We start from the raw sequence: 25,182 nt of genomic DNA on the forward strand, positions 1-25,182 counted from the left end.
ACCTCGCTGCCGCTAGCGCTGACGCTCAAAACGCTCCACAACATTGCCGAGTGCGGTTCGTCTTTGCTTTCGTCGCCGAATTTTCGTTGTTATCACTGTCGGGTACCGCTGCACTTCTGTAACGGTACATCCAAAGCTCATCCAAACTGCACGCGAAACTGAGAGTGCAACCAAAACGAATTTTGACAAAAAAGGAAAACCAGTGAAAATACATTCAACCGAGAACTACAAACGAATCGAAACTGTGACTAAAAGGGCATATATAGAAAAATCACTGCACCTGTTTCCTGTACATCTGTTCGGTTGTGCTCCCTCCTCGAGTGTCGGCTCCACGCGTACCCCATGCGGCACGTACGCACCTCTGGCTACGGCTACGCGTAAAAATGCGGCGTGTATGTAAAAAACAGTGAAGTGCGCGCTGATAACTTAATGCAAACCGAAGGGCCATAAAAAGCAAAAAGCAACAAAAAGCCAAGAAGTTAGAGGAGACAGACGGCCTTGTGTTTGTGGACTTGTTCTTCTTCCTCGGGCCATCCATCAAAGTCAAGAGGCGGCAGTAAAGTCTTGGGATTACACACCATACCTGTACCTATTTGGATATAAAACTCTCTCTCATCCGCTCTAAAGGTAAGTTCTTTTTCTGCAGATCAATCAAATTCAACCCAGTTTTCGATTGGGATTATCTATGTGGTTCAATACGCACTCTTCCTGTAGAAAGTGTGGATCGATGGACTTGTTTTCTGATCTGATTGTGGTCTGGTTTATTTGGTTTTCTTTTCGTTTTGGCGAAAGTCTAGAATTTTCACCAAATCACCAATCACCCAATCACCCAATCACCAATCGATTTTTCAATCAATCATTTAAGACCAGCAGCTCGGAGAGCAGAGTTGATTGAACTTTTGGAGTCTGGTCTGGTCTGGTCTGGTCTGCAACAACGGTTCCCTTGCCACTTGGCACTTGGCAACTCATTTCCGTTTCCCCACCTCGGAGATCATCTTGTGGCCATTATATACTCGTAATGCAAATCCTCGACAATGCCCATGTCATTGTCCGGTTCTTTGTGTGTGGGGAAAAATCTGCAACTGAACAACAATTAATTTTTCAACATTTTTATGCAAATATTTCATGGCAAAGCCCTCAAGGGGCCTCAAGGGGCCACACAAAAGACCTTCCCAACTATTTACGAAAAATGCATAAACATAAAAATTTTTTATGTAAATTTCCCCGGTCAAGTGGCTCTCTTAATTAGCCAGAGACGTGGTTCGGTTTGTTAAATGATTATAAATGACATAAAGTTGGTATTTGAATTAGACCTGGCTGTGGATCGGTCCGGTCTCTGCCGATGCCCTGATGGATATCTCGGCTGAGAAAAACCCTTTCCATTGTTTTCGAATGCATATTCGATGGATAACAAGTTCACATGGCTATCCATGATTATTTTGATTGCTCTTTGGGGATTGTACTCATTAGAGTTGCTTCAGATCAGATGTTTTCCCAGTGGCTCCACTAGGATTAGGAATTCCTACAAATGCTTATCCCTTTCGTGGCCCTAATCCGCTCTCATATATCATTCGGTAGCTCCATTTGTTGGCTACTATTTAATGGTTCTATCATCTCAGAATTTTCGTAGTTCCCATCTCGCATGACAGATCTGTGGCTAATTAACGCCAATTCGTACAAATGGCACAAATTTCAAGGGGAAAAAATACACGGTAAAAAACTGAACGTTCTCCTCCACAAAAACTCTCAAAAAAGTCAAAGTCAAGTCCAGTTTCGTATTCAAATTAAGCTGACAGCCGCTGCCGGCGCTGACAGAAACTCGCGTCTTGTCATAATAAATGACGCGGTGGAAAGTGGCCGATGTCCCAAAGCGGTTTTCGGGGTCTCCTCCGCCCCATCTTGCGGTGGCTTTTCAGGCTTCACTTTCAGGCGATTTTCCCGGGGAGTTGAACGGAGTTCATGGAACCCAAAAACGTGGACATTGAATTAATTTCCTGTCTCCTGGCGGCGAGTGTGAGAGTGTTTTGTGTCCGAGCATCGAGTCCCATGGCTGGGCAAATGCCAGGCACGTATCCTCGGGTGCACTCGGGTATTAACAATTTGTACAACTTGTTGGCATTGTCTGCTTCTATTTGGCTAATTAAAAATCAGGAAATGCACGCGAACAATGCCCTGGGAAGGGTCTTGAGACCCATCCGAAACGCAGCAGGGAGTAGGAGGCTACGTGAGAGATTCGCCCGGGACTCGCCTACCTGCCTGCTCCTACTCCTACTCCTGCTCCTGCTACTGTCAAGTGCGGTTTGCTTCGCTTTAGCGCCTATTCTGTCCAGGTAGAGGTTACAGGTCACAACTATTTGGAGCTGCTAGCAGAAACGTGCTGCTCGAAAGGATATTCGCCTCATTTGATAATTCGATATTGCACCCACGTCCTGGCCCAAAAAGGCGTTTTAAAAGGGAAGTAGTCTATTGTAGGGGGGAGAGGCAGTCTCTAGTCTCTCGAGTGTGGTCTGCCTTCCGACCATCATCTATCTTTCGCCGGAGATCTGGTAGGGAGGGGAGGGGCCTTTGCTTATAACTCAATTCGTACTAAATGCTGCGATGTTGTTGCTGAGCGAATGAAGATGTCTCTTGATACGATCTGTGGAGTGTGGAGTCTTACGAAACGAGTTTTTGCTTCTAGAAGAATTCCGATGAAAGGATTGTTGCTCTGCAGAAGGAATCGTTTCAATCCGTGAATGCTTTGTCGCATAATCTGTGGCTAATGGCAGGCATTGGGATTGGGATTGCGATTGGGATTGGGGCTTTATAGCTTCAGGAAGTTGCACGATTTCCATATACAGCTATGCCGAACCGAACAGACAAAAGGTCTATTGTCTTTCAAATGGAAACAGCGGTGCCACACCCACATGGGGCACACATATGTCCCGCCAATCGGCAGTCGAAAGACAATTGAAACAGAAATTGCCATAAAAATTGTGCCACCCGGACTTTTGCTTACATGTATCTGAGTATCCGAGTATCTGTATCTTTTAGTGACTCCCCCTCCACCCTCCACCCTGTGTCTCCTTTCAATCGTCACTCGTGTCATAAGCAAATTTTTGCAAATCAATTTGCAATTCAATGAGGCGACCGACGACCGACGACTGCCTCTGAGGTGGAGGCCAACAGAAAATATCAAAAGTATTCATCCGAATTCCGAAATTCAATTGAATTGAAGTCAGGCGCGGGGCTTCGTACCTCGTTTACCATTTCATGCTAACTTGGCTAAATTACAGCGAAAAACACACTTAGTCAGCGCCTTTAAAAGCCCCCACTCAAAAGGTATAATATATGTATGTACGACTATGTGGGGTGCGGGGAGGGGGGTTGTGATATTTTATTATAAATTATGGCACCAAAAATGTCAGCGAAAATTGGAAGCTTGACGACGACACTTTTTTTGTGTGTGCTGTCTCTCTGTCTCTTTCTATCCATCTCTCCCTCTCTCTCTCTCTCTCTCTCTCTCTCTTTCTGGCTGTTTCTGTTTCTGTCGACAGTTGGCTTTTTTGTTAACAATTAATTAACAGAAAGGCTAAGTACACAAAATCTGTTAGCGGTTTATTTGCTTGCGAGGCTGTGAAATGCGAGTGGGCCATAAAACAATTATAGAGCTACCGGTTTTCTCTCGGGGAGGTGGGGGGGGGGGGGGGGGGGGGGGCTCTTCTCTATATAGAGAGAACGATTATATACGAGTAAGTGTGATTGAGGAATTTGTGTTAAGTGATTCGGTATTGAATTTGCTTCTAGGGAAATCTAGTATTACTCATCGAACGGGGGAATTTGCATTCGAATTTGAGATGAGTTAAGCGGAATTTCAATAGATGTTGGCCTCGAACATGACAGATTGTTGTGAGCTATTCTAAAGAGAAGATATCTCCAAGTTTCTTTGCCCTAATCCATATACTAGTGGCCCTCTTAGAAGCAAAGATCTCCCTTAAGGTATTCCCTATTCGAAACCCCTCTAAATATTCCCAAGTTTCTTTGCCCTAATCCATATACTAGTGGCCCTCTTAGAAGCAAAGATCTCCCCCCCCTAGATGTGCCTTGATCTTTCGCTAAATCATCCATTAGCCATCGCTTTGGGGGTTTATCTACAGTCTTGAGGCCTTTCCCGATCTCCACTCTGTGTTTTATGGCCAATCAAGGTTTTATCTCGGAACTTTCTTCAGCCCACAGATGATCTTGTTCCCTTTTGTTGCTCTCACTCTTTTCCCCCACTTTTCCGCCACACTTTTCCTCACTCAGATGATCCATTAGGGTCAGGTCAGCTTCTGTCTTGGGGTTAACCTCTCGTTTGTGCTGCTGCCTGGAGGCCTCGTAAAACTTTCGTTTAGCCGCGAAATGTATCTCACAGTTTCACGCCTTATCAGTCTGAGAAATCCATTTTGACTTGAGATTTACTTTCTACCACGTGCTCCCACACCCCCGCACCCGACAGAGAGAGAGAGAGGGAGAGCGAGAGATTCTCACGCCCTGGGAAAAGTTCGTTCTCGCTTTTGCAGCGGCTGTGTCGGTGGATGCATGCCCCCGAATGGCAACGAAACCACAAAATGCAACCGCAAGTGGTTCTGCTTTTGTTTCTCGGGTCCCTTTCTATCCTGGGATCCCTGGGATCCCTGGGATACAGGAATTTGTTGGCCGGACAGGGCAGAGCAGAGCCCTGCTTAATGCTTAATGCACTGTGGGAATGCGGAGGAATGTTGGGGCTAAAACTTGATTGACTTACTTTTTGTTGCCTCCTTCCCTCTCTCCCTCTCTTTCTGTGTGCGTTTCCGAGTAGTTTCTTCTGTGGACACCTTGGGGATTCATTAACTGCAAAACTGCAACTTTTAGCTACCCCTGCCCCTGCCCCTGCCCCCGACCCTACCTTGCCTCTCACGTAATCGATATGCGTGTAACACCCGTTTTGTTGGTAGCTCTCTAAAGGCCGGAAACTCTACAGTTTAAAGCCCAAAAACAACAAAAAACAACAACAAAAAAGCAAAGCCTGGAACCCACTTTGGAGCTCTATTTGAGCGTGATTAATTCTGTGTACATCAGTCAGTGCCATGCCACTGCCACTGCCACTGCCACAGCCGTCCGACTAAATGCAAACTCTTGGCACATCAGACATTCAGGACATTTCGGGGAGTACCAAGGACCCAAAAAAAAGGCAAAAAACGAACCAGAGAACTCTTCACACAATTGCAGTTTTTTCTGTGTGTCCCTTCTTTTGACAAATTAACCAACTTAAAAGCTGTTACTGCCGCTGCTGGGGCAACAGGGCTACTGCCACACTGCCGCACTGCCACTGCCACTGCCACACTGCCAATGCCACTGCTGATGGGCTGCCAAGTGACAAGTTGACGTCTTTCTTGGCACATCATATACTCCACTGCAGCACAGAATGGGGGGCACAGAATGGGGAAAGGGTCTGCTGCCAGCAGGAAGCTCCGCTCCGCTCCTGCTCCTCCTCTGTGCTCCTGCTCCTCCTCTCTGCTCCTGCTCCTCGTCCTGCTCTTCTCCCAGGCGACTTAATTGTGCGTTTGCAAATTTGTGTGAGAATCGGTTGGCGGAGGAGCTGCAGTTCCTTTTCTGTTTCTTGCTCTTCTCTTGGCCAGACTTTTGCTGGCAGTTGGCGCTTTTTTTTTCGGCAGTTAGCAGTTTTCAGAGTTGTGATTGGCCTTGGCTCCCCAGTGGAGGATGATTTGTGTGGGCAACGGGGAAAACGAGATCAATTTACGAGACAGAAAAAAAGGAATATCTCTCGCTCTGAGGTCTGCCTTTTGGTAAACAACATCGTGGATAAAATCCTATAAATACCCGGTAGAAATCTTGAACAACACTGCCTTGAACCACTCTCCGGAGTGCCCCATAAATGGAAATGAATCACTCGCCCACACACACACACACACACACACAAATAAATGCATGTGCAACATAATGCTTATCGGACACACAGGGGCACAAGGCTCTCCACTGTTCGGCCCACGGCCTCGGGCCAGAGAAATATCAGGGAGAAGAATACTTAATATTAAAACAACTTAATCGACACTTGAATAAACAAAACAAAATGAAAGGAAAAGAAAAGAAAAAATCGAGATGAAAGAACGAGAAGAAATATGGAAAATATTAATTGTTTGAGCTCTTAAGTGGAGGGCTTCCTCCCCTCCAGCTTTTGCGGTATATTTATGGAACGGCCCTAAAAATATATGCATTTTATGCAGATGCAGACGAACAGGCTGGCTGGCTGGCAGGCAGATGATTCCCCCAAGATCATAACTTCATTAGGAGTTCTCTTCTTGGAATTTCGGGGGAATTTCAGCATGTGGGCGAGAGATCTGCTCTGGCTGGATCTGCTCTGCACTCGGGGCATATTTTGTTTATGGCTACATTTTGTGTCTGTTGTGACTTTGAGGGCATTAGAGGACGCATCCAAGTGTGGGATAGTCGCTTGTTTTGTCTTCTTTTCAGTTGATTTATCCACAACAAATGTGCAATTTGTTTAACTGAGGGAGAATTTCGTAGACAATGGGCGACGGACGACCTTGCCTTGTGGACTGGGAAAGCGACTGGCGAAACGTTTGTCTAGAATTTGAATAGAATTGCAATTTCCCAAAAGCTCAATGAACTGCAATTTAAAGCGGGGACAAGCACAGGTGGGGCTGGTGGGGGGGCGTGAGAGTGAGTGAAAATTATCCAAAAATAGAGCATGTTGCAATAATTTATTGACAACCGCCACAACAGAAAAAGAAAGAAAGAAAGAAAGAAAACCCACTGTGAAACCGTACCCCCCCCCCCCCCCACTGCCGCTTGATTTTCCAGTGAAAAATAGGAAAAACGCCCTGCTGCAATCGAGAATTGTGTAAAACACGAGAGAATATACCAGATATACCAGATGGGGAAAATCGAGAGCTCTTGCTCTGAATTTATAATTTCCGCCAAGGGCTGAAAGCTTTATGCGATTTTTTAGATTTTTAATTTTCGGCTTTTATTTGGTTTTTTGTATTATATTTGAAATTTATGAGGCGGCAAACGTTTCGGTCTTTCAGGGGCTTCAATGAAATATGGCAGGATTTTAACAGATTTATGAAGCGTGTGTGCATATTTTTTGCCATTTCAGAGCCAAAACAAGACACAAAAAAAGGCAAGAGTAATGTAAATGGAAATTTAAAATGTCCTAAAGTGTTTTCTTTATGTGTTAATCAATGGCAGTCGACAGTCGAGAGTCGACGGTGCGCTTTATTTCACAAAAAAACAAAAACAAAAACAAAATGCCATTTACAATAATTAATTTCAACAACGTGAGAGAGGCCTCTTCAGAGGGAATTGCCGTGGAAATGCCAAATGGTTCTTGAATGCCCTTCAAATTGAAGTTCCACAGAAAATGAATGCACCCGGAGCCCATTCCTTGGGAAAACCCATTGAAAATGTGGGATTTATTCCTCCGAAGGATACCCCTTGCTCTTCCCTTAGCTAATGTACCCCCCCAATGCCCTCAGATCTGTTGCAGGCAATTATTTTCATTTTAATTCTCTTGGAAAAGGTCTTTCGAGTGCCAGAGCAGCACTGCAGCCCCACCTTGCGATGCTTTAAATACAATATAAAGTAGTGTGCAGTGTAAAAAATGAATAATTGTTGAAATAATTAAACAACAATCGAGTTTAATTGAGTGTCATAGTGGGGTTTTCTTCCAGCCTTCCGTGGTATTCATAGGAGCCTACAGTTGGGGTCATAATTATAGCCTTAATATGGTTTGGGCATGGCTGTCTCAGTTGTCGATGACGCACATGATGTTGATGCCACCCTTGCCCAGGCTGACTCCTTCGAGCGAGGACCCCTGCCGCTGGCGCATGTAGAGCAGGAACTGAAGGATCACGCAGAACAGGTGGTTTCTGTCGTAGGCGCAGCTGTGCAGCTCCCTGCCGCTGATGAAATTGAACTTGGGGTCGAGCGGGCTGCCGCTGCAGAGGATGGCGCACTGGGCCTGGTTGTGCACCGCCAGCGCCAAGTCCTTGGCCGCCAGGGAGCGCCTGTCGTCGCGGACCAGCACGTAGTAGTGGCGAAAGGGCCGCCATCCTCCGCGCGGCTGGTGCGTCAGCATCAGCTGGCTGTCCAAGTAGGCGCAGAACAGATGGAAAACAATGGCGGCGTCCGAGGGCAAGTTCGAGGCCGGTTCGGGGTCGTGGCGGCCGAAATTGGCCAGGCGGGAGCCCTGCGACAGATCCCTGATGCGTTGCACCAGGTATTCCTGGTTGCTGAAGCCCTCGAGGAAGAGCAGGAGCGTGGGCAGGGTGGGGGCACACTCTGCTGCCACTCGCAGGCGCTCCAGGCCCACGGCTCCGATCTTCATGTCGCAGAGGCCTCGCTGCCGGAACCCTTTGTCCACGTTGTCGATCTCGCTGACCAGGCGCTGCAGTACGGTGGTGGAGATCCAGTGCCTGAGGTTGGCCACATATTGCGGCAGCTTGTCCGTGGCGATGCGACCGATTACCTCCGAGCTGCTGTCCTTGAACTGGAACGAGCTGAACTCCTCGAAGGTCGTGGGGGCGTTCTCGGCGCAGGCCGGCGAAGGCGGGGGCGCCAGCTGATAGATTGTCCTCGGCTCGATAGACTGGTTGTTGCAACAGCGCCAGAACGCATTGCCCGGGCTCGTGGGCTGCGCGCTGGGCCCGTCCGCAATCTCCGAGCTTCTCCGGTGACGCCGGGCACTCTTCATCAGGGCCGGCAGCCGGCGGACATCGGTGAGGCAGTCGTCGGGCGGCGCCTCCGCGCAGCCACTCTGCCGTTGGGGAGTCCTTCCGAGGCTGCGCCTGGGACGGCAGCGGGAGTCCTCGAAAGACGAATGCCAGTTGATGACATAGTCCTTGAAGCAGGGCTCTACTTCAGGGCAACGCGGCTTCTTCTCCTTCTGTACGCAGATGGTGCTGAAGGAGTTGCCATCGTAGCCATCCAGTAGGCACTTCTGGGCATATGTCCCAATCCCATGGACGCCGCTTAGCCACAGCCACGAGTACTTGGCCAGACAGGCCACCGCGTTCAGGGCCACCACTGTGGCCACGGCGCACTCTGCCGCGAAGAAGTAGCCCCGCCGCTGGCACCGGCACGCCACGGACAAGTGGAGCAGCAGCAGCAGCAGGACGAGCACGTTGAAGGCGCCCCGCTTGAGGTACGCCTTGGCCTGGGCGCCGCGCAGGCGCATATCCAAGCTCTTCTGCAGCATCGGTGAGCTGTGGGGCAATCAGATGGATGGACGGTAATTCGTTGTTTCGTAATCTTACCATTTGTTTCTGGAGCGATTCATGTTGTATTTTCAAATATATTTTCTGGCAAATAAATAAAAGGCCTATATTTCATTTAACACTCAGAGTACCTTTTATTTTGCCCACCACTGTGCTTAGTGTGTATTCACACATCATGCATATAAACATATTTCATGTATCTGCTGCTGCTGCTGCTGCACTTCCGACTGGCGGACAGGAAGAGATGTCAAGAGGCAAACAGCAGCTGCCACTAAGCACATTAACAGTTAATGCATCATAGATTAAAAGCCAGCGCATATTTGCACTAAATACCAGGAGATGCAACTTTTTTCCCTGCCCCAGCAGCCACAAGTAAGCTGCAACGTCATTTAGCAACAAAATTGCCCAAAGGCCAATCACCTTCGGCAACATGTCCCCTCAGCAGCAGCAGCAGCAGCAGCAGCAGCCGGCAACATAGCAGAGTGTTGACAGTCAGACGCGGAAAAGCGCAGCAAAAGTCAAAGACCGACAACAAATGCATCAAACGAATACGAAAACGAGTACGAGTGTGTGTGTGTGTGTGTGTGTGTGTGTGAGTGTGTTTGTGCATGTGACTAAGCGCTGACGCTTGTCGCTTACTGGGACGTCGACGCGCGTGCTGCGTCCGCGGCGTCTGCAAACTACGTCAAAGCGTGACAAATAGCAGAGAACAGCGAGAGGAAGAGGGAGGGAGATGGAGATGAGATGTTCTTGGCTTGCGGTAGTTAGTCACTTGCTGCAGGCCTTACCTTTGCTTGCACTAGAGATGGCCATGTGACTGATAGAAACCACCTTTAATGTCCGACTAGAGCAGCTTCTTTCCAGCCAGCATCTATACTTAAGATCGCTGAAGAAGGCCAATAAACCCTTTAAGATCCATCCTCCACAGGTTATTCATGCTCTCAAATCACGCACTCATCGCCAGCAGTACCTGGAGCATGGCATGGGCATGTTGAGCAACATTTCAAGTGAATCTGTGTTGCCGCGAGGAGAGGCTGCTGCAGAACTTGTTGCTGGGCAAACACTAAGCTACGTGTAACTGTAAGCCTCTTTAGCCGTAGCCCACAGCCGGATATAATCAGCAAAAAGCACTAGCAGAACGGACCAGGCCAAGAACCAGGGGCTCGGGAGGGGGGGGAAAAGGCAGAAATGTTAATTTTGTTTGCTTAGTGGCACAGAGGGCGGACCGTAGCCCATTTGCTGTAGCGGGCAAAAGTTGAAGTTCATTTCTGGACCGAACAAACTCCGATTCGAGCCCATTTCATGCGTAATTCCATTTTGTACTTCGTTTTGGCGCTCGGAAAACAGAAAACTGAAAACTGAAAACTAGTTTAGTTTAATTTGCAGTTCCCAAGAAACTCTCGGACAAGCGGCGAGCGGCAAACAGCAAATGGCAAACGAAAAGGCCAAAACGAAGCTTCATGGAGCTCCAGAGCTCTCGAGAGCTCATTAAAATACTAGAAAATTGACTCTTCGTTTTTTTTGCCGGTCCTCTGCCGGCCCTCTGGCCATTCCTCAGCTTTTTCGGGGGTAATTTATGGCCCACAGAATAGAAGTTATACAGAAAACATACATACATATTTCCAGAGACACAATCAGCTTCCTGTCCTGAAGAATGTCTGCGCCACATGCTCGTGCAACAAAGGGAATCTTGTCCACTCATGCCTACAAATTGTCTACGAGTTGACAAAATATGTATCGCTTACCCGAACATTCTTTTGAATGGCCCCATAAATTCCCCCCCCTTCCCAATTTGCCACTGTAAAAAAACTCCTATTGAGAATGGGAGAATTGGCTGGGATTTCCCTTTTTATAGAGCAGGAAGTGGGCCCCTGAAGGAATCAAAGTGTGAGAGCGTCTAATTGATAAATGATTCCGACTTTGTCGACTGAAAGGGAAATGAAACTGATGGGAAACTGATGATTGGCCGGCCGTAGGGCAATAAAAGTTATTTGATTTTGGGATTGACGTCAAAGGAGCATGAGATGAACAGAAAATGAAATGGGAAAATGAGTGAATAAAAGAAGAGGAAAAGGCTAACAAATCCGGGCTCTAGTTATAAAAGAATTAGAGCTAAACATGATGAAACATAAAGTTAACATCAAGAAGAAGAGATACAATGAATGTTGGGACAATTCCCATAATTATTCCCATAATTCTCCAAAAGCAAAGCCCCCGAAACGTACACCCACACATTCTGGAAAGCTCTGAAGAAGTTTGCGCAATGGCACCCAAAAAGGGCACCCAAAAAGGGCACCCAAAAAGGGCACCCAAGATATCTACAGTTCTTAAGACCACAGAGAGGGGCCTCCGTGGCAGGGCCAGCACAGCCCACGCTCTTATCTGAAGGCATCAATCGTTGGGCCCTAACCATATGCTGACAAGGTAGAGCCCTCTACCTGGAAAGATAAGACGGAAGAAACGCCGCTGCACACCTCTTTTCACACCTTTCCCTCTGTTTGGTCTCTAATTGTGGGCGTTAGCCGTAGACAAAGGTCGGACAATGCCTGCTAAATGGATCTTGTTATGAGCAGATGACCTCCGAGATGAGATCTCTCTCTGTGTTTCGAGTGAGAGGAAACTCCAACCACATCCCCATACCCATACCCGAACGGGGAACTCTCAACCGGAAACCGCGGATGCATTTGCATCCAATGAAAATGGAAATGAAAATGAAAATTCGGTTCTAGGCCGTGGCCCCAGGCATTAAAGTTTGCCGACGATTTCCTTTGACCTGAACCGGATTTATTTATCTATATGGCCGGAATTTAATAGGGAAAACATCATCCCATCCATCCATCGACAATTCCCTGCCCATTTCCCTGCCACATTTTCCACATGTTGTGCACACGCACCGCTCCTCTCCTCTCCGCTCCTCTCCGCTCCGGTCGGTGGATGCTGCTTGCTACCTGCTACCTCTAGAGATCACTGCTGCTGCTGCTGCATCTGTCTCTCTGCCACTTCTGGATGCTGCTGCTGCTGCTGTTGCCACTGCTGGGACTTGTCTCTCTCGCTTTTCTCATAGCGAAATTCCCACACTCACTCCGCTATCGCTATCTATGGAAGGACTGCAAGTCAGCTGCCGGCTCGGATCGGATCGGATCGCCTTGTATCGTCTCGACTTCCCTTCGCCGTATCAAGTGTATCTCATGGATGCGATACGACGAGTGTTGGCGAAGCGAAAGCATATGTGCGTTTTCAGATTCCAGATTCCAGCATTCTGTGCTCTGTGCTCTTTGTGTTTGAGAGTAGTTTCCTCTCTGCGCCTGTTGTTGGTTTTTTGTTTTTGGCAGATTTTCTCATATGGTTTTTCATAATGTGCACCGCGGTGGCAGCTGTCGCGTGGCCGAGTCGTGGCCATGGGAAACGCTGTGTGCAACAGTTGCAGGTTGCCTGGTTGCACTTTGCATGGGGCGGGCTTACAGCAGGCAGCTTGATTGATTTACGTGTGTGTGTGCCTGTTCGGGCTGGTGGGAACTGCATTCTTGAGCAGTTTCTGCGATAATAAATTCCTAGAAAAATACCAAAAAATAAATAATAGATACTTGAGAATGCTCTCTACTTTTGGATGTCAGTTTGAATTTGTATTCACGTAAAGGTCATAGAAAATACCGAATAAAATACTAACAAATACTTAATACCAAAACATTCAAAACATCAACAAATATATTGTAATTAATCAAGTTCTGAAATAGAAAAAATACTAAAAAAATACCAAAATATCAAAAAATACAAAAAATACCAAAAAAATACTAAAATATCATAAGAACCAGAATTCTTACAGTTGAAATATTTAATTGCAACTTGTGAATACTTCTTTACTTCTGATGTTTAGTATTCTTCTAGTATTTTCTCTAGAATAAATCAAAGCCTTTCTCTTTGGTTGTCTATTTTTTGCCGCTTCCCGTTTTCCGTGCCAGAACCACGAACCAGACATTCCCCAGTGCGAGTATCTTTTTCAGTTACCTCATCTAACAATTATCTCAGCGAGTTCTTACCTCATCTTACCTCATCTCATCTCATCCTTTCTCTCTCTTTCTCTTTACAGGTAAGCCACGCATCTGGCAGCTGCAGCATCAGCATCGCCAATCTCCACCAATACCCACCATCGCCATCGCCATCTCTATCAGGCCGTGGTCTTTAGCGACTTTTACTACCCGACAAAACTATTTATAAGGTAATTCGAGATCTCCGCACTCCGCACTCCCTCTGTCCTCTGTCCCGGGGAAACCATCAGAGAGAGGGCCAGAAGCGAGTCGCTCGGAATGCTTTAAATGACAAGACAAATAAAAATTAATAGCTAAGATGGTTCGGACACGCCTGTTCTACCTCTCTGCCCTCCACCCCCGCTCCCCCCTGCCCGTCTGATGCCCCACATTACCTCTGGCTTTGGTATTTTTTCCTTCCTTTTTTGTACCCGGCTCCTTTGGCGGCTTTTGTTTACCTTTGAGTCGACGGTTTTTTGCGCCCCCTCTGTGTCTGTGTGTGTGTGTGTGTGTGTGTGTGTTAGGGCCTTTGTTGGTTTTGCGAGATATACATAATATACATATATACATATATACTACGGGTATGCCTTGTTTGTATGTATTTTTTGCGTAATGCGACGGCGCCTGAAAAGCGTTGGTTTGTCCTCCTTTTAATAGTCTTAAATTCCAGAGCAAATAATTTGACAGCAAATAGTAGCTGCCCCCGCAATGCCGCTGGCCAGAGACAAAGAGGGTCGGGTCCCGTCCGTTCCGCAGGGAAGAAGGACTAACAGGAGAGAGAGAGAGAAACGGGGAGAGAGAGAGAGTGTGAATACCCCAAAACCAGAAAGAAGAAAATACGATTTTGGAATATTTTTGTGTGTCTTTGTTGTCCTTTAAATTATTTTTTGATTGGGGGCAACGAGGTCTGTTTTTGAGCCCCCCAGGAATGCCTTGAGCTCTAATTATGTGAAATGCAGGAGAGATGCAGTCAAAAGAGGAATCAGAATTAGTTCTAGTTGAAGTTTGAGGCTCTCCTTGGATGTAATCCGTGGTGGAATTCCAGAGGGCTGGCTGTTCCGGGTCCCACTGTAAATTATACTCGTAGCATATATATTCCCATTGCCTACTAATTGAATTTCCGTTCTCCACATGCCACATGCCACATGCCGCATGCCGCATGGAGCTATTAATGTTAACATTTCCTGTGCTTTTCACACACGCACCAGCGCCAGGAAAGCCCTACCAAAAAATGGGAGAGGAAGTGGGGCAAGCCAGAACCTTGCTTCGTTTTTGGGTGCGTTGCAAGGTGTGGCATAGGAAAACCTATTAGCAAACTTGAGGCACAGACACATGTGACCCGACAGCCCCATGCAACCCCCCAAGAAAGTGGCGCTCGTCGCCCTTCTACCAGAGAGTAGTGGTTGGGGCGTGTCGAGTCGTGTGCTGGGGCCAAAGATGTACAAGAGGGTGCTCCAAATTGTGGCTACGTGCACATCAATTTGAGGAATTGCCCAAGATCAGCACAAAATACTGGAGGACGAGGGAGCCCCCAGGGCGGAGGGAGGGAGGGAGGTGTGGCGTTCAATTATCCCTCTGGAATGATTTGATTGTGACGCAACTGTCGTCTGTGCGGAATGCCAAATGTACGAGTGCTATAATCAAATGGTGCCCACTCTGCCCCCCCTTTGGAATACCCCCGCCCCCTGAATATAGACCTCAAGACACAACAGCAACATTTACGGCATTATTTAGCATGGCGTTTGGTATTTTTTCTCTCTGTTTCTTTGCCTCTGCCACCGGATGGGGAATGCATTTCGAACCAGTTTGCGACATGGGGCGCTGTGGCAGCAAAAACTATCTCACAAACTATAAATCATATCGAAGAGAATTTATGCAGCAGGCAAATTCCTTAGTGCCCCCCCCCGTGCCCCGTCCTTCTCTCCAAGTGGCAACAAGTGGCAACATCCAACGGAAGTTGGCTAGAAAATGCGCCTGCCACATTCTATGTACCTCTCTCTCTCTCTGTCTCTCTCTCTCTCTCTCTGTCTCTCTCTTAATGAGTGGGAAGTGATTTCTTCCAATTTGACTTCCTGTTTGCTCTGCCGCGTCAAGGATGCACTCTAATAGGTCTTGAGACAGTCACGGGCCCTGCCCGCAGGCACCGAAGCAGCAAAACTCGTTATTCAGAGCACCAGAGTACTGGAGTATCTATCAGATACAAGTGCGAACGTGGTTCCACGGGGTGTGTCGATGGCTAAGTGCGTGTCTCTGTCTGAGTCGGAGTCGGAGTCGGAGTACCGCTTCCGCTGGGGCACACACTCGCTGGGGCGCCCCCCAAACTGGTTTCGGCAGATTAATTACTATTTAGTGTTATCTCTCGAGTGCATTAAAAACCATTTTCCACGTCTTATGAATTGTGTTTTGTTTGGCACAAGTTGTCCCCCAAGAATCGTGCAGGGAGCACAGAACGGAGCTCTAAATCTTCAGCCCCACCTGCCGTAGGACGTCGCACACGATGCCAAAGTTGAAAGTGGAGTTGGAATTTATGGGATTCCCCCAAAACTTTTTCACAGCGGCCCCTCTAAAGTATGCAATGGCAAAAGGGGCGTGCCTGGGGGGGCGTATCCGGTGGGGGGTGTACCTGTGCGTACGCCGCACTGCACTGCATTCGATTCAATTTCGTAGCTGATTCTCGCACCTACGCATTATTTATGACACTTTTAAAACGTGCAATTTATGAGCCAGAGGAGAGGCATGCCTCGTGTGGCACACCTGCTGCAGCCCCCGATGGAAATTTGTGTGTGCTGAAAGTGTAATTCGTGCATTGTATAAATTGCATAGAATTTGGGCTACATTCGGAAATGATTTACTGCACAAAAGCAAAGGCAAACAAGGACCATGAAGGATATTCATTGGGTTGGTTTAGCCAGGGGAAAACAGGGATAAAAGCAGTACCAGTACGAGGGAGGGCGGGTATTCCCTTTTCACTGTCATGCATTCCATCCATCCATCCATCCATCGGGGGGACGGATGATTGAGGTCTCTGTCTCTCGCATGGAAATGCCCGGGCAAATGCCGCAAAGTATGCAAATGATTAGGTGACAGAAATTGCCAGAAATAACTGTCAGGGACGTTACGTTTGGGCCACAAATTTTAAACACACATGGGCATAAATCGGTATTTCGAAAGGGCTTTCGGGTTTGCGGGTTGCTCTGTGCGTGGGGGGGGGGAGGGGTAATGGAAACCTGCTCGCCCCAAAACTATGCTCTAAATAATTGGAAATTATTTCTCCTGTCATTGCTGTCACTGGCCCTGGCACCCCCCTCCCCCCACCATCGCCACACTCCCCCACTATTTTCCACCATTTTCGCTTGTGGTGACAACACCTACACACACCTACACACACACACGTGTACACGTGTCCCCGCCTCCATTTTATGTGCCACTTTGTGCTTGCATAATTTCGCAAAATATAATTTACTCTGCGCAACATATAGGGGTTATGTTCTGGCATTTTAATCTGGCATTTGGTCTCTCTCCCCCCCTCTGGCCTGCTTTGCATAATGACTTCTCCTTCTCAAAGGCCCTTCAGAGGTAAAAATACTTGCACCCAAATGTGGTGCCTCGGGTCTCCGCCAATCTCTAAACTAAGCAGAAAAGATGCACAGATGCTTGAGGGGCACCGCTGTGTTTGATTCGCTGCAGCCAGCGACTGTTCTTTGTTCTTTGCCCTGCCCCCGGCCCTCGGCCCTCGACCCTCGACCCTCTCGGAGCTTCATGCTCGGATTGCCATGGGTTTTCGCCCTTTTGATTCTATTTTGAGTGGGCGTCGGACCTGCCCCGGTCCAGCGCCAGCTTCTGCTTCTGCAAGTCCAGTGTTTATTTTCTTAGCCAGCATTTTAATGAGCAACTCATAGCTCATTCGTGCAACCGGCAGCCTGCAACCTGCAACCAGCAACCAGCAACGTGATGTTAATGCTTCTTAATTTTTAAATAAAACAAAAGGGCAGCTGGCAGTGGACGAGGTGAAAAATAGCTACCAAAATGGGAACCAAAATAAATTTGCAATTAAGAAGCGAGCAAAACGAAACCTTAAAGTCAGCGGGAAAATGTGGGTTTCCGGGAAAGTCCTGGAAAATCAGGTCCTTGTAAAAAACTTGATATTTTTAACTGCAATTTAATTTGACTCCTGGCCGTGGCGCCTCGACCTATGCCACACTTTTTAATTGCATCAAAAACTGCCCCACTAAGCGGCTTAAAAAAGCGGCCATAAAAAGTGTCTGGCCCAAAGGTCGGCGGGGAGGGGGGATGGGAGCAGGGGAGGAGGGGAGGAGGCTCTTCGTTAAATGCCGCCAAAAGATAAATAAATAAATAGCCCGCTTAAGCATTTGGCATTAAAAACTGTTAGAGCGAGACAGCGAGACGGGATTTCCCCTCGGACCTCCCCCACCCCCCCCCCAAAAGGCAGTACAAAAATTGTTTGCTTTTACTTGTTGGATATTTATTTTGCTACTGTTTTTGTTGGATATTTATTTTGCAACTGTTTTTGTTGGGTGTTTATTTTGCTACGATTTTTGTAGGCACTTTTGCATTGCTCCATTTTTGTGTTAGTTTTAATCGAATGAGTGGTAATCTATGGCCCGACTGGAAGGGGATTACAAGTCAATTTTTAATTGGCTGGCGATTGGTTCTACTTGGCGGTTCCTCCTCCTTCTTCGGCAGCCGCGAAATACCGCGAGAAAAGCTGCGCATAAATTAAGCGAAACATCAAAAATCACTCAACTAAGAATACGCAGCGCAGAGCACAACCAAAAAGAACAGAGAGAAATCAGAAAAGATTCTACTTCTACTTGGAAAATGGAAAACTCTGGCAAACGCTTGGCCAGTCATTGGGGAGAAATCGGTGGCAGAACAATGCCCAGCCCCCCCCCCCCCCCCCCCCCCCCTCTACGTGTGGGGGAGAGGCAACTGTTAAATTAATTGACTTTTTCCCGAAACGATTTTCGAATGGCAATGAAACTTATTTAAATTATCAACGAACCGTCCAGCTGCCCTTCCAAATCGGATTTCCGGCCATATGGAAATGTCATTAAAAATGCATATATTTACAGTGCGTTTCGCGGCCATAAGTTGCTCAAATATACACACATATTTGTAAATTTGTGAATATGAAAGCCAAAGCATATTTTTACGCATATACATATGTATCTTTATCAAAAGGTTTTCGGTTTTCGGTTTTTCGGTTTTCTGTTTTTGTGCTGGTCCCACAGTTTATGAATGTCAATCAAATTGCGAGCGGAAATTGTTGAATTTAAGCGAAAATCCACACGAATATGAATATGAATATGATTTAGATGGCATTTAGATTGTTTTTGGGGCAGCTTCCATCGCTTTTCCAGGGCAAATTTCTGAATAATCTCCAAATGTAATCCAGTTTCCAAGGTCATTCGTAATCTATTGACTAAGCCCAAAGCAATCCCCCCCAAAAATGTGCCTTTCGTTGGATCTGTTTTTGTCTGTTTTTTTCGGGTGGCGGGGAGAGGGGAGGGGGTGGGGGGGAGATACAAATGATGTTGCCCTGGCCTGACTTTTGTTTCTTTGTCTGCTGCTTCTGCTGGGGCTTCTGCTGGTGCTTCTGCCCTGTTGCATTTGCCCCTTTGTTGGTGTCTCTGATTTTTCATTTGCTTTCACAGGGGCTCTGCCTCTGACACTGACATTGATGGCGCCAGAGACGATGGACACATTTGGCAAATGCTTTGAGGTTGTTCTCGTTCCCCCCCCCCCCCCCTCCGTGTCTGTGTCTGTGATTAATAAAGCCAACGTAACATGACAGCCAAATCTTATCAGACACGTCAGCTTCTTCCTGTGGCTTCCTGCCAGTGCCAGAGTGCCAGTAGACGGGTTTGGGGCTTGCCTTTGGCCCACTTAAAGTATCTTTCCTTGTTCTAGGACCAAAATACACCCTTTGGGGCCTTCTTGTGATCCCTTTTCTAGTCTGCTGACCATGACAGTGCTTTCCCTCTTGATGATGGCTTCTTCGCTTTGCCGTTGCCGTTGCCGGGATAATTCAATCAATAATCCTTTTGGTCCTTTGCCTTTCCAATATGTGTGAAAGTGATGAGGGATGTGGGTGTCTCCCTGTCTCTCTCTCGCTCCCTCACGGGTGTACTGTTTGCCAGCAACAAGTTCAAGGACACCTCCCCCCTCTCCCCTGGCAAGTGTCACGGCAGCAGGTTTTAACACTCTTCAAGCTGATAAATCTCAGCGGAGCGTGCAACAAGGCGCTTAAGGCGCTGGAAGGGGCCAGCGATGGGTGCTAGAGATGGGAGCGTGATGAATCGGTACACATCTCCATCCCAGGGCAAAGCTTCAAATTAAAACATTCCTTCCAGAAGTTGGGCAAACGTCTCCGCTTCGTCTCCTTCTGATGCTGGTGCTGGGGCCAAGACGGGGCTGGTTTTTATTGCCTTTTCTGTGCCTGTTGCCAGCATTTGTAGTTGTGCAATGTCGTGTCTGTCTGCTCTGCGACTGTTGTATTGCCTTTCTGGAATTTATGCGACTTTTGCAGCACTTCCACGAAGAGAAAGGCGGCTCGACTCTTGACCTTTGGATATTGATGGGGAATAATTGGAAAAGTTTCGGATGGACGGGAATATAGTGCCATATCTCTGGGGCCCCCGCAGAAGCAACTCAATTAGAGTTCAATGGGCATCGGCATTGGTACAGTTGCCACCATAAATCCCTAGCTAATCTGCACTTAGTTCTCTTGTCTCTCCTTCAAACTTGATTCTATTACCAGTTTCTTTACCAACTTTCCCCCTCGTTTTCGTTTTCGCTTTCCTTTCCATTTTTATGCCCCGCCCTGTGTACGGGGGGGGTCCTAAAATTTTATGCGATTTTCTAATTCAATTTTATGTGTAACGATATTTTCATGATTTCCTGCTCCCTGCCCGGGAAATACTTCTTTTTATTTGAATTTGAATTTGATTTTCATTTGCATTTCGACTGCCACGAAAGTTTCCTGCTTTCTGCATAACTTTTTTTTTTCGGTGTAATTTCTGACAGATTTTTAGTGGAAACTTTTTCAATCTGTCAAATCATTTTTGATCTCTCAAAAGATGCCAATGGCAATGTGTGTGTGAGAGAGAGAGAGAGGGAGAGAGGGGGCTAGTGAGGGAGCGATAGCCAGAGTTCAATTTTGCAGTGACCCGAGAGGCTCCATCATCGCGTGAAGCCGTGCAACATTAGCCGCTAATTGCGGCAGCCACCAGACGTCAGCACTCAAGCGGGTCCTCCCACTTGGAGGTTCTCTATAAAGCACCCCCCCACCCTTCACAGAGGGGGTGGGGCACAGGGGGGCACAGATAGCAGTCACAATTCACAATCTGCGCTGCAGTGCATGTCATTCGCGTCGCGTCGCCGTCGCCGTCGCCTCGGTCGTCGTATCGTTTGCATTGCTGCTCCACTGCTCGTTGAAATTTTATGCTGGCTCGTTTACGGTTCACTTGCCACAGTCTTCGGGACTGGAATGGAACGGAATGGAGCTGCCCCAAGCGGCGGAGACTCTCGGCAGGGGGCTCGCAGGGCTCTCCGGGCTCTCAGGGCTCTCCGTTCTAATTAATCGTGTGAAAGTCGTGCCATCATTTTTCTTTGTATTTTACTCAGCGCTGTTTGAACATTTTAATTGAATGTTGCAGCGGTTTCCATATTAATGCAAATACTAGAAGCGAAACCAGAATCATATTTAGCCGGCGAGAGAGGGGGGGTAGATGGGGGAAGGAGTGGTGGGGAGGGGAGGGGTCTGTGGAGTTATATAACCGGATGTTGCGACAACTTCCGCTTACAAACGCTTTACAATACGGCACGCCTCCGAACGAATCGCTGGTTCAGACTAAAGAGGGGACGGGGCGATCTCTTCTCTCAGTGTAGCATTCAATCCAATGCCAGGGTGGGCCCCCTTCCGCCCCTGGGATGTGCTCGTAGGTGGAACACAGTTGAGTGCCCCATTTCGCTTTTCACGGCTCATTGTCAACGCGCTGAACAGTTGCCAGCGCGATGTTGCATGCCTCAGCCTCATCCTCATCTGGGGTCGAGGCGAGCCCTTTATTAATTTCAATGCATCACCCCCCTCCGCACTTCTGGAGTGCCGCTTCGGATGGAGGACTCTTCAGCCCAGAGATGCGACCCTCCAGCCATCCCTCCAGTCATTCGCATTTGCATGCCTCAACGAGCACTGCCTGGAAGTGGCTGCATTCATCAATGAAGGGGGCAATAGAGGAATGGGGGAGGGGGGGGATGTAGGCCTTAAAATGTACCCACATATTTACCTCCCCTCCGGATGTGGCAACTTCATTTACACACAGTAGCCACAGTAGCTCGTTCAATAGAGGGTGGAATCCAACTAATTTCTTGCACTTTTCCCTTCCCTTTGCAGATGCTGAAGCACGTGCAAATCTCGCCGTTGCGCAACCGCTCCGATTCCGTGTCGCTGCGATCCTCGAGCATCGCCTCGTCGTGCGCCAGCTCCATGTGCGGCAGTCCGGAGCCGCCTACGGACCATCTCCAGCGGACACCTTCGCGGGCCTCCAGCTACTCCAGCCTCAACGAGCAGCCGCCACAGGTAGGTCCATCCAGCAGCTAGCCAGAGAGAGCATCTCGATAACGATTGTCCCTTGCACACAGACCACCATCAAAGTGTACACCAACTGCCTGAAGATCGACATCGAGTACAAGACCCTGGGCATACAGTGGGACACCACCAGCAAGGAGGTCATCGCCATGCTGCTGAGACGGTAAGTGGAGCACACAGAGTCCCTGGGAGATCCCGTTCCAAACGCTTTACTCCCTCCTCTGCAGCCTCAAGATGCGGCACCGGGACCCGCGCCTGTTCTACCTCTCCATGGAGGTGGCCGTGCGCCGGGCGGGAGTGAAGACCATTCTGGTGCTGGACGACGACACCCGTCCGGCCATCATGCAGGCCTGTCATCCCAAGGGCGAGTCCCGCTTCTGCCTGCAGCTGAAGGCCGGCGGACTGATCCGCGTCCACACCTCGGCCCTGCAGCCCAGCTCGCAGTACAAGTCGCTGGTGATCAGCGAGGAGACCAACTGCGACGAGCTGCTGCAGCTGCTGCTCGGCTGCTACAGCTCCCTGGAGCCCGTCGAGAACTTCTCGCTGTACGAGGTGTGCCCCGGGCAGGAGTGCCAGCGGAAACTCCACCCGGACGACCTGCCACTGCGCGTGCAGGCGGAGCGGATGAAGCGCGGCGAGAACTGCCACTTCCTGGTGCGTCGCACCCCCAACTATGCCCGGCGCCGCCAGCTGCTGGCCAACCTGAACGAGGCCATCAACCAGAGCTTCGAGAACGAGGCCGCCCTGGCCACCCTGGCCACCGGCGACGCTGTGGAGGATGCGACCAGCCTGCTGGAGCTCTCGCTCGAGTCGGAGCTGTCGCTGTCGGAGGACCTGCGCAGCTGCAGCAGCAGCAGCACGGAGGATGCCGAGGATGAGGACGAGTGCGCCAGCAGCTCCGGCTCCTCGGACAACTCCACAGAATGCGCCCTGCGTCGCGACTTCTATCCACGTCCCACATCCATGGTCTCGGCCTCCGCCTCGGCCTCGGCCCCGCCAGCACCCGTCGTCCCATCTGTGTCTCCGGCCCGGGCCTACAGTCCGGTGTACAACATCCGTGAGATACGCACGGCCTCGCACTCGTTCTCCTCGCTGGGCAAGGACAAGAAGCTGCTGGACATTCACATGAACGCCCGCTACGGCCCAGCCGGCATCTACAGCCGACTGCTGCCCGTGGCCGAGACGGAGGTGCTGGATCTGAACGGCAATGCCACCTCGAAGCTGGCGGCGGAGGCTGTCAACAACAACCCGTCCCAGGGACTGGGACACTTTGTCTATCTGTAGCCAGCGCACGGATTAGTCAACCTGTAAATAGAGTTAGATGTCAACTAGGACTTACATTAAGGCACTTAAGACGACGTTTAAGCCTCCAAAAAAGTAGAAAACAAAACGATTACCGTTTCGACCAAAGATGCATTTGTAGGTTTAACATTTAACATTTAGAATGGCAAGTGTAAATAGTTAACTATAGTTTAAGCCGTCGCCCAGGACGAGCACGGAGATGATGAAGAAGCAGTGCTTATACTAAGAAAGGAAGAACCTAAGCACACACATCAGCTGAGGCCACAAACCGCAGTGTGTCGCTCTCTTAGTGTAATGCTAACAATCCCAAATCAATCTATCAAGGAGTCTATAGCTTAGTGCTTTAGTCCCGCCACTAAAGCTTCGATAAGTCGTAAGAATCTGAAGAGAAGAGAAGAGTAGGTCAAGTGACTAACATGCATGTACGAGTATAAACCAAAAGATATTGTAATAATAAGTCTCGACTATGTAAAACTCAACCCGAATCGCCGTTTCATATCCCATTGTTCTCGGTATTTTATCAGAAGGAAGGCAAGGCGTCGCGACGCGACGCCTCTTATCGACGCCGGGGCTTAAGCATCCGGCTCTTGTGCATTTTAATTGCATTAAAATCAAGTTAAGCGCCATTGAACGATGATGGCAAATGGCCATATAAATAGGGCCACAATTAATGCGGCCAGCCGCGCAATTTGTATGGCCCTATGGCCAGACTCTGGCTCCGTTCCGGCTTTTGGTGCCGGCTTACGGTGAATGATTTATGCGGCGTATGCGTAATTTTCAGGGCAATAAGCTTTTGCTTTTTTAAACGGGCTTACTTTACATAATGACCAAGGGATTTAAAGGGTAAAGGCTTGGCGAGGATTGGGAGATGGGACACCCCTCGGGGTCAGGGTCAGCGACGTCCCTAATTTACTAAAAAAAAAGGTCCCTTTTTGGCCAAATTAAAAATCAACAAATTTTCCAAATCAAATCCAATTTGTTGCATCCTAAGATAATAACTCTGCCAACTCTGGGGCTCTGCGTCCCGAAATTATCCGTTTATCAGGATGCTCGTACACGAAAAAGGTCTCGGATAGCCGAGATTTTGTTTTGTTTATGTCTAGGGCATGGCAGACCCACTCTGTGCTCACTTTGGAGAACTTAAAGTTGAATTTTGTATCTCAAATGCATTGCCAGACTCATGAAAAATGCAAACTTTGGCCAGTTCCGGGAATTGCGATGAGTGGAAATGGCAAATGGGACGATGGGACGAAGGGACGATGGGACGATGGGACGACTACTGTGCAAACGGAAACGGAAATGCTAAACAGGCTCAGAGCCGGACTGCCACCGACTACTGCCCAGCATAATAACTTAAGCACTTTATAAGTCGGATTGTAGATTTTTCGAGTTATGCTTTTCGGCTGCATCCGAGTCGAGTGGGTCGAGTCCTGCACAAAACTTGAGCGGGTGTTGCACTCGAGATAGCTGGACGACAGTCCCAGGGGACGGCGAGGGTACATTTGTGAGGGACATGCATATATGCATGAGAAATGTGCTTGCAATCGGATATCCTTTGGTTCTTTCTGTGAGCCTGGTACTTTTGCTGCTCTCGAGGTAGCCGAATGACTACACAGTGACCCCAAAGTGGGGGTACGAGTGGTAAACCACTCTCCAAATGGCACTACATTCACTTTTCATTTGAATTCAATACAAATTTGGAAAAATTTGAAGGCAAAAAAATGCCCAACCAGGCAAACAGAACTCTGCAACAAGTCGATCCATCATGATGCATCATGAGTGCGTGTGTGCATGTCAGAATTTATCTTGTTTTTTGGCCAAAATGCAATCACTCTTTGCCATGGGTAAACTGAAAAGTTTTCCTCAAGTTTCATTTGTCTTTTGCATTACACTTAATATATTTCATTCAAATTAATTTCGAGAGCACACACACTGAGAGAGAGAGAGAGAGAGAGAGAGTGCCAGTCAGAGCCGAAGTTTCCCA

The 25,182-nt window shown here is 48.3% G+C and overlaps 2 protein-coding genes across 2 annotated transcripts; one reads left to right on the forward strand and one right to left on the reverse strand.

Moving 5' to 3' along the window:
- rau (RA domain-containing protein rau) lies at positions 1–23,677 on the forward strand. Its single transcript, XM_015179787.2, has 4 exons — positions 1–627; positions 21,702–21,887; positions 21,950–22,059; positions 22,124–23,677. Exons 2-4 carry the CDS (start codon positions 21,702–21,704, stop codon positions 23,178–23,180), a joined length of 1,353 nt encoding a protein of 450 aa, XP_015035273.2. The 5' UTR covers positions 1–627; the 3' UTR covers positions 23,181–23,677.
- On the reverse strand, positions 7,526–9,408 carry LOC6903349 (transmembrane protein 209-like). Its single transcript, XM_002132194.3, has 2 exons — positions 9,300–9,408; positions 7,526–9,248 (listed from the first exon to the last, which is right to left on the reverse strand). Exons 1-2 carry the CDS (start codon positions 9,320–9,322, stop codon positions 7,790–7,792), a joined length of 1,482 nt encoding a protein of 493 aa, XP_002132230.2. The 5' UTR covers positions 9,323–9,408; the 3' UTR covers positions 7,526–7,789.
- Positions 23,678–25,182: the final 1,505 nt, after the last annotated feature.

The sequence above is a fragment of the Drosophila pseudoobscura genome, chromosome 4, assembly GCF_009870125.1.
Source record: "Drosophila pseudoobscura strain MV-25-SWS-2005 chromosome 4, UCI_Dpse_MV25, whole genome shotgun sequence".
NCBI classification, from domain to species: domain Eukaryota; kingdom Metazoa; phylum Arthropoda; class Insecta; order Diptera; family Drosophilidae; genus Drosophila; species Drosophila pseudoobscura.

Coding starts and splice junctions, on each gene's coding strand:
- rau (XM_015179787.2), top strand. CDS start 21,702: ATGCTGAAGCACGTGCAAATCTCGCCGTTGCGCAACCGCTCCGATTCC. Junction 21,888..21,949: donor TCAACGAGCAGCCGCCACAG/GTAGGTCCATCC, acceptor CCTTGCACACAG/ACCACCATCAAAGTGTACAC. Junction 22,060..22,123: donor ATCGCCATGCTGCTGAGACG/GTAAGTGGAGCA, acceptor CCTCCTCTGCAG/CCTCAAGATGCGGCACCGGG.
- LOC6903349 (XM_002132194.3), bottom strand. CDS start 9,322: ATGAATCGCTCCAGAAACAAATG. Junction 9,249..9,299: donor AATCGCTCCAGAAACAAATG/GTAAGATTACGA, acceptor ATTGCCCCACAG/CTCACCGATGCTGCAGAAGA.